The sequence below is a fragment of the Ctenopharyngodon idella genome, chromosome 8 (assembly GCF_019924925.1).
Source record: "Ctenopharyngodon idella isolate HZGC_01 chromosome 8, HZGC01, whole genome shotgun sequence".
NCBI classification, from domain to species: Eukaryota; Metazoa; Chordata; class Actinopteri; order Cypriniformes; family Xenocyprididae; genus Ctenopharyngodon; species Ctenopharyngodon idella.
Window position 1 is genome coordinate 18,791,601 of NC_067227.1, and position 9,414 is coordinate 18,801,014.

The 9,414-nt window shown below is 38.2% G+C and overlaps 1 protein-coding gene across 1 annotated transcript; it reads right to left on the bottom strand.

Annotated features, from left to right (window-relative positions):
* Positions 1 to 194: 194 nt before the first annotated feature.
* ddx20 (DEAD (Asp-Glu-Ala-Asp) box polypeptide 20) lies at positions 195 to 8,578 on the bottom strand. The gene is made up of 11 exons (XM_051904152.1): positions 8,336 to 8,578; positions 8,021 to 8,115; positions 7,618 to 7,786; positions 6,544 to 6,667; positions 6,311 to 6,453; positions 6,057 to 6,195; positions 5,571 to 5,629; positions 3,978 to 4,060; positions 3,774 to 3,879; positions 3,302 to 3,403; positions 195 to 1,401 (listed from the first exon to the last, which is right to left on the bottom strand). Exons 1-11 carry the CDS (start codon positions 8,526 to 8,528, stop codon positions 305 to 307), a joined length of 2,310 nt encoding a protein of 769 aa, XP_051760112.1. The 5' UTR covers positions 8,529 to 8,578; the 3' UTR covers positions 195 to 304.
* Between the last annotated feature and the right edge of the window lie 836 nt (positions 8,579 to 9,414).

Sequence of the window (9,414 nt, forward strand, 5' to 3'; positions counted from 1 at the left end):
TCGCAGCTAATCAGTCCCATCATCCAGCAGGATATTCAGATTAGTGGGCGTGGCTTCTCTGATTGCAGCTAAAAACAATTAAAAAAAATTATATTTCCATGTGCAAAATCTACATTATGGTGTCATAATGATAGTTTCAAAAAAAAAAAATGTATATAACTGCAGTTAAAATATTTACAATGATTTGATTTCAATTAACATTTTAAGAATTCATTTTTATTAGAGAACTACATGAATATGTACACAATGCAAATGGGAACAGTACAAAGGCCAAAAGCCATATGCATGATAATACCAACAACTTTTAGTGCTTCATCATTTCATTCATGTAGACAGAATTCATATAAAACGCAGTCATCCAGTTATAGGGTGAATGGTGATAATATGAATTGTAATATTCAACCCAGGCTCTGTATGAACTCCAATAATCCTGCCCAGCCACTTCCTCTTCTAGTTCATCAGTCTCGTCCTTTCTCCGCTTCTGTCCTGCTGAGGCAGCCTTTCTACTGGATTTGGAGGTTGCTCGGTGTTTCTGAGGAGGGCTGTGGTGGCGAGCAGGATTCTGGGATTGAGGCTTACTAGGCCTTTGCTTGTGTCCGCTGGACTGTTGTGACACTCTGGCTGAAGGTAAAGAGGATTCGTTTGATTCCGGACGATTGTGTACATGCGAGTCTGGAAGAGCAATTGTGTGATGTGAAGACCTGTTGGGCACAGAAGAGCTTGATTCACTTTCTACCTCCATCTCAGACTCTGAAGAGGAATCATCAGATGACACGGAAGCAGTCTTTTGTTCAGGGGACAACTCAGAATTCTCCTGGGGTGGAGGAAGATCTTGATAGGACTGTGATTCTTCTACAACATATGATTTATAAGCCTCATTATTGTCATGGCTGTTATGCAGTCCATTAACTGCATCTTGACTCCTGTTGAAATCATCATACTGGTGAATAAATTCAACAGATCTTCCCAGACCTTCTGTTATGAAGGTCTCATAATCTGCTACAGCCTCGTTGAAGGTCATAACCTTTTGTGCATGCAACTTAAATGAGGATAGTGGAGGAATTCTGGGAAGGGTGTCATTCTGCTCTCTCCGAGTAGGATTCGAGTCACGTTGGAGGTTTGTAGCAGGTGGTAATGGTTTTTGCCTCTCAGGTTTGGGAGAGTGATTTTTAGCCTTGTTTTCAGATCCACGGTAGGATTTATCACCTGTTGCCCTTTCTGTGATGACCGCAGATATGTGAGACTCTCCGCAGGGTTTAGATGTCGTCTGTTCAGCTTTAGCTTGTTTCTTCTTCTTCTCTGGTTTGGGAACATCAGGAATTTTGTGAGTGGGTTTTGAAGGAGGTTCAATTATCACGTCCCAGTCACAAGCCTCTTCCATGATCCCTGGAGGGATTGGATCTGTGAAAGAAATATAAAATCTATGAATTTGAACACACATCATAGGGAAACAAGTTTAACAGCCTTAACTTTAAGTTAAAAGGAATATTCCAGGTTCCAGACAAGTTAAATTCATCAAACAGCACTTGTGGTATAATGCTGATCGGCACAAAACATTTTTTTTCTTACAAAAAAAAAAAAAAAAATATTTTTTTAGAGGATTTAAAAGCAAAAAAGCTTATAATTACATAAAGGCCTTTTTTATTTTGATGGTGTTGTGTTGTATTAAGTTAACTAATACAAAAAGCATGTTAAAACGCATATTATGTCTTCTGGATATATTATAGTGAGCATTTTAATATCATTAGGAGGTTCAAGCGCAAATTATTATTATTCCACCGTAAAACTAATCAAGCAGACCAAACCTAAGGCCTAGAGACTTGAAATTTGGCCAGATAGGTCTCAATTTGGGAAGAGGTTGACAAAGCATCTCCTCGATCAGCCTGATAGTGGCGCTACAGTGACAAAAAAAAATTGACAAAAATGGCCATAACTTTTTCCGCCATTTTGAATTTTGTCCAAAACCTACTTTTGCAAACTAGTCCTAGGTATTTCGCCCAATCAGAACCAAACCAGTGCAGCAATATACTATGTAGTCTGAATATCAATAATTATCCAAAAATAGTTGAAATTTCGACTCAGGGGTGCCAAAACGTTCATAGTAGGTACTTCGTACTTTTACTAAAATGGCTATAACATTGTAATGCTATAAAGGAATGAGATATTGCCACCAAACTCAGTACACATATGTACAAGCTCAATCTGAGGTCACAGTTAAAAAAAAAAAAAAAAAAGTGGCTTTGGCCACTTGGTGTCACTATAAAATGAAAAAACATGAAAATGGCTATAACTACACTACCCTTTGATTGACTTGAAACCTGTGATACTTGAAAAATGGCATGCAGTGTCTTTGTCCAAGGTGACATGATAGTCTATGACTGGGGTGTCCAACCCTGCTCCTGGAGGGCCACTCTCCTGCAAAGTTTAGCTCCAACCCCAATTAAAGACACCTGAACCAGCTAATCAAGATCTTACTAGGCATACTAGAAACTTCCAGGCAGGTGTGTTGAAGCAAGTTGGAGTTTGTCTCCGCAGGACACTGGCCCTCCAGGACCAAGTTTGGACACCCCTGGTCTGAGGACATTCGAGTTTTCTCGAAAAAAATGACTGTCATCAACCAATAAAGTTTGTAATCACACCAAGTTTCACACATACACACAATATGCATTTCATGTTAGATCTCCTCATTCTGATTAAATTTGCCTCAAGAGCCACTGCTGTCAATCAAATCGTTCATTAAATATTTGCAATCATTGAAAAAAAAAAAAAAAAAAAAAAAAAAAAAAAAAAAAACTACTTTTGCGAACTAGTTCTAGGTTTTTAGCTTCGGAGCGTTATGAATCAGCGTGTCGAATCAGCGGTTTGGAGCGCCAAAGTCACGTGATTTCAGCAGTTTGGCGGTTTGACACGCGATCCGAAACGCTGATTCGTAACGCTCCGAAGCTTCCTGAAGCAGTGTTTTGAAAACGACCATCACATTTTGTTTTTTTTTGGCGCACCAAAAATATTCTCGTCGCTTTAGAATATTAATATTGAACCACTGTACTCACATGAACTGATTTAAATATGTTTTTTGTACATTAATGGATCTTGAGAGAGGAAATGTCATTGCTGGCTATGGAGGCCTCACTGAGCCATCGGAGTTCAACAAAAACATCTTAATTTGTGTTCCGAAGATTAACGAAGGTCTTACGGGTGTGGGACGCCATGAGGGTGAGTAATAAATGACATTATTTCCATTTTGGGGTGAACCAACCCTTTAAATGATAGATGACTATAAAAAGTTTTATTTCCTCTGTACCTGGTAAATGAGTAAGATTCAGAGAGCATTTCTGAGCAATGGCCATCATCTTGTTCTCCTCCTCTCCATGGCAACAGTAGGTCACAGCAACCCCTAGAGTGCCTGAAACACAATAGACAGGTCACGGTCAAAGGAAAGATTTCCTTTGCTAATTGTGTCCATTTCTAAAATTCTGATGAGAATGAAGATTGAGTTGATCCACAACAACATCACGTTCAGGTTGCAATTATGAATTCTGATTCTGGAGTGCTGCGGTCATTAAAAAGCTCTTGATGAGTTTGAGTTTAGCAACTAATTATGCTACTGATTGCTGTAGTTGCCCTTTCAGACTCTGACCCCTGCTAGACTGTCTCAGAGCAGATGATCTCTGATTAAGCACTCTCATGTAAATGCCCAAGACACACATTAATTAAAACCAAAGAGAAGTGGCTTCACATATATTGGTGCTTAATTGTTTTATAATTGAACACACCAAATCGTCCAGCGCGACCAATACGGTGCATGTAGGTCTCCCAGTCCTGAGGAACATCCAGATTAATCACCAAGTTCACCTTCTCAGCATCAATACCACGTGACGTCTGTGGAAGAGAGAGATTGATACGAAAGGAAATGTTACTTGGGTATTAAACATTGGGTACTTTCCAGTGTAGGTGTTATAATAGGTTGAAATCCTCACCAGATCAGTGGATATTAAAACTCGACACTGATACTGCTTCAGCTTCCACATCGCCTCTAACCTCTGGTCTTGACTTAAACCACCTACATAGAAAACAAACACATCAAAGGGTTTAAACATAATAACCATTAATAATAATGGCTTTCATACATTTACATGCCCACGTTCTAAATTCTTTCTAAAATCATTCTGATCCTAGTGAACTGCCTATGGAGGCTGCATTTTAAGGCATTACATGCACACACCCAACTTCATAAAGGCAACCTTATCATAGTCCTAAGTAGGGTTGTCAAAAGTACAGACTTCGGTACCATTATATCTATATTATATCAATATATCAACATATCTGTTGAGCGTGTGAAGACAATGGCCAATCAGAGGGTGTTTAAGAATTCGCTCAACAGCGCTCAAAATTCTAGGGGGAAATGCTGGTATTGTCACATTTTTAAAATTTCAGAACCGACAAATGTTAAAAATGTGACGATACCAGCATTTCCCCCTAGCATTTTGAGTACTGTTGAGCGGATTCTTAAACAACTCTGATTGGCCATTGTGTTCACACGCTCAACAGATATGTCTGTAATCGGCTACAATGATCAAGGCTTGAAAACATGTAAAATAGACATCTTTGATGTTGCTCCCGTGTGTATCTGTGTAAGCTCTCCTTGAAGAGCATCAAAGATGTCTATTTACAACATGTTTTTGAAGTGTTGATCATTTGTAGCCAATCACAGACATATCTGTTGAGCGCATAAATACAATGGCCAATCAGAGGTTTAAGAATATGCTCAACAGCGCTCAAAATGCTAGGGGGAAATACTGGTATCGTCACATTTTTTAAATTTCAGTACCGACTTGGTACCGAAGTCTGTGATTTTGACAACCGTAGTCCGAACACCTTTCTTTTTGTTCAAATTCAGGTAGCGTCGCACATATCCTTCACGTAGAAGGCCATTTCAGACTGCAATGTGAGGAAAATGTTATTAAAATGTAGAATTAGAAATACTGAATACTGAAAAGTATCATTTTTTTCTCATTTTTGTAGGCATTTTATTTTTATTCTTGCATTAGAGTATTGAAAAGAGTATTAAAATCAATTGCATATCTGAATTATACAAAAAAAAATGGATTTGAGTTCCACTGTGCTGCTTTTCCATTACTTTTATACTTAATACTATACTTAAACATGCACTAGATGGACCGATTGTTAAAAAAAAAAAAAAAAAAAAAAAAAAAAAAAAAAAAAAGAAAATGCCCAGCACTTGAAAAAAATTCTATTCAACTTTTATGAACTTCAATTACAAAACTGAATCAAGATCAGTTACAACCATACATTTAATACTAGTTAGTTGACTCAAAAAGGCAAAAAGGCGGATCAAACCCACACAGTATCAAAAAGTTTCAAAATAGTGTAATATAACAAAGCACTAACTGAATTCAAAACAAAAGATTTGTAAAGGTATTGAAGCTTTGTGAAGCAGTGTATCAAACATACTCATGACTACAAATCATTCACTGAACAGTTGAAAGCTGCCATAAAAGTAAAAGCATGTTCAGTAGACATTAGTTTTTGAGACTGAAGGTGAAACTCACCTGAGATGCAGACCGCAGGCAAACCTTTAGAGGAGAGGATATCAGCCAGGTGCTGAGCTCTGCAGAACAACAGCTCAACTCAGTCTTTCATTACTTTCAATTAAGATCACAACACTTTTGGTAAAAGAAGTCTATGAACAAAAATGCACTGTAACAGTATCTGTTAAGATGTGGTCACATTTACTGTTGCTCTGTGAAATTTTGCTGGCGAAATCATTTAAATAGGAATCTGTGTGATTGGAAGTTTTGCTCAAATGCAGAAAAGTTCCCCATGCAGATTTTGCTCATATTCAAGTTGGTCACTGAATTCACAGAACAGAAAGCTGCTTGGTTTGAAAGTAACTTGTTTGAACTGTGCTTTATACATCTCTACGCAATTGACAATGGGCATTTTTTGCAAATGTGATCGCAGCTTTACTCTTATCAGAGTGAATGTTTTCAGAATAATGGAAGTAACTGGAAAGGTGTGGAGGGAGCAACTCTTGCCTGGTATGGAGGTTCGAGAACACCAACGCTTGGTTAAATGGGATTTTGCTGAAAAGTTCAAGAAGACTCTGAACCTTCTCCTCAAAGATTTTATGGGACAATGAATGAGACGGAACAATCTTATAGTACTGTTTTAGTCCTGAAGGAGAGAGTACAACACAAGAATGACACTGTTATCACGCATAAACTGTTTCAATTCAGATTTTAAAGGGTATTTAAACAAAGAAACAAATCAGAAAGCACTGCAGACTGACCAAGGAGTCCAGGGTCTGTTGGGTTCAGTCGCACAAACGTCGGCTCTCTCATGTATCTTGACAGATGTTGTGCTAAAGATTCTGGGTAGGTGGCAGAAAGGGCCAACATTTGTTTATTTGCTGGTAGAGAGGAGAAGATCCAGCTAACACAGAAAACAAAGATCAGTTAACTCTAACCAGTTGAATTAAACACAGAAAAGTCTCTGAATCAAATTCACCAATTCAACTCTTACTTGATCTGCTCCTGAAAGCTGCTGCTGCTGTCGTCCTCTAGCAGTTTATCAGCCTCATCCAAAACAAACAAGCGAATGGAGGACGTAATCAGGGCTTCCAATTCAATTAGCTGCTTAATACGACCTACAAATACAACACCACTTCATCAATACTAGTACTTCTTAAGATAATCTTAAGAACACCTAAGTGTACTCAACTGTGCTATTTTGAGACATCATGAATATGAACTAAAATGTGCTTTTAACATACTGTCTCTGTATTAAAAAACAAGTTAGGTGAGGTTAGGTTTAACGACAAAAAAAAACAAGTTTTACACGGCTCCGGTGGGTTAATAAAAGCCTTCTGAAGCGAAGCGTTTGAGTAAGAAAAATATTCATATTTAAAACTTTAAAGACTAAAATAACTAGCTTCCGGCAGACGGCCGTATGGACGTCGACTTGCGGCAAAAGAGTAACCCCTGACGCGATGGAGTAGCGTAAGCTTTGACGCCTCTCACTGTTCAAACAAATAGGGCTGGGCAACAAACTCAAGCTCCTCTTCTCTTATATCGAAATCCTCCGACATTACTCTTTAAAAATTCTCGTTTTAGACTTCTAATTTTAGACACTAATTCGTGACTGGTGTTTTGTTTTGCTCTCTCCTCTGCGCTTCGGCATTCAGCAATACGTCATGCGTCGGGTCAAAGGTCACTCTTTTGCCATAAATTGATGCATACGGCCGTCTGCCGGAAGCTAGTTATTTAAAGTTTTAAATTTGGATATTTTTCTTACACAAACGCATCTCTTCGCTTCAGAAGACCTTTATTAACCCCCCAGAGCCGTGTGGATATCATTTATGATGGATGGATGCACTTTTTTTGTGCTTCAAAATCTCATCCTCTATTTACTGCCATTATAAAGCTTGGAAGAGGCAGGACATTATTTAATATAACTCCAATTGTATTCGTCTGAAAGAAAAAAGTCATATACACCTAGGATGGCTTAAGGGTGAGTAAAACATGGGGTAATTTTCATTTTTGAGTGAACTAACCCTTTAACATATCTGTGAAAAATAAATAAATATCTAGCTCAAACCTGGTGAACCAATGGCAATGTGGCATTTCTTCAGGTGCAGTTTATCTTGACTGACAGGTCGGCCACCAATGAACACATGGCACTCCAAGCCCTCCATAGCGCTGCCTATTGCCATGACAACAGCATGAATCTGCACTGCAATCTCCCGAGTGGGGGCTAAAACCAGCACCTGGTGGGACAAGAGAAGGGCACATTATCACAAAACAGGTGCACACTTGTGTTTTGGGTTCTTATTTTTAACACAAAAAGATGTTTAAAAAAAAAAAAAAAAAAAAGACAAAACCAGGGGAAAAAGTCTTTGTCCTATCTTTATCCCGTTTATATAAAACAATTATAGGACAGATCATCATTTAGTAATATAATAAATTATGTTACATATCCGAAAATGTGCTCAGATTAATACCTGTGTGGTTGTGTTTTCCAGTATAAGAGAGTCCAAAGCGATTGTGGTGAACACACAGGTTTTGCCTGTGCCAGATTTGGCTTGAACAATAAGGTCTGAATAGAAGAAAACAACATTAAACGTTATTTCCCTCAAATGGTGCATGAAATGACAGGAATGTCGTTTTCATTGATGAACTACATTTTAGAATATCACACTCAATCATATATTACATATTACTTCAAAGAGCAGCCAGTTTTTAGTATGTGGTTAATGAAAAAACAAGTAGGTTTAGGCTTGTTTTGGTACTATTTCTTGTTTTATCAGGTCTCGTACCCAGTCCACATCTTCCCAGCGGGATTGCCTTCAGCTGGATGGGGGACGGTCTTTGAAAGCCAGAGGCAGATAAACCCTCGAGCACAGGTTTTGAGAGGAGTAAAGAGCTGAACTCGACACCGCCGTTAATTAGAACATCATCTGTCCGAGTTCTGGATTGCAGCTCATGCGCTGCTTTCTTGGATGTCGCCATATTTCTACTGCGACTACGTTCTGTTCTTCGGCGCTGAATAAATGAGTTGAGCAGTAAATAACTGCGCCCCCTTGCGCACATAAACAGAACCGCCGCTTACAATACCAGCGACACGCTGCAGAGGGCAACAAACACACTTGGTTGACATAAGTACACACACACACAATAATAATAAAATAAAAACTTTTAGCCGTTAAATGGCTCTGGCTCTAGTATAACAACTGTATGGAGACAGAATTTAAATTAAAGAAAATCTTGAACAAAATACCACATGAAATAAATTCCCTGCCACACGTAGTCTGAAAGTCTACTGTTCCAGTAAGTTTAAAGACGATTTAAAATTTCTGTTCGAAACCTGCGAGCTACTTCAACATTAAAGGGATAGTTCACCCAAAAATGAAAATTCTGTCATCATTTACTCACCCTCAAGTTGTTCCAAATCTGAATACATTTCTTTGTTCTGTTGAACACAAAGGAAGATATTTTGAAGAAAGTTTGTAACCACGCTGCTTTGGGGCACCACTTACTTCCATAGTAGGAAAAAAAAATACTATGGAAGTCAATGGTGCCCCAGAACTGTTCAGTTTCCCACATTCTCCAAAATATCTTCCTTTGTGTTCAACAGAATAAAGAATTTTATACAGGTTTGGAACAACCCGAGGGTGAGTAAATGATGACAGAATTTTCATTTTTGGGTGAACTATCCCTTTAACATCAAGCAACTGTGATTCATGTACCCTCCACATCGAAGAATATCATAGATAGATAGATAGATAGATAGATAGATAGATAGATATGTATAGTTAATAGTTTTTATATATTACTACAATACTATAAATATATAAATGAACTTAAAAATTAGTTTACTAAATGGACAAGGCTTTCC

Bases quoted from the DNA above. Each gene is read 5' to 3' on its own strand.
- ddx20 (XM_051904152.1), bottom strand. From the start codon at position 8,528: ATGGCGACATCCAAGAAAGCAGCGCATGAGCTGCAATCCAGAACTCGG. The intron at 3,880-3,977 runs GTGAGGATTTCA...TCTCTTCCACAG, and splicing joins TTTTAATATCCACTGATCTG to ACGTCACGTGGTATTGATGC. The intron at 1,402-3,301 runs GTACAGAGGAAA...TTTCTTTCACAG, and splicing joins GAATCTTACTCATTTACCAG to ATCCAATCCCTCCAGGGATC.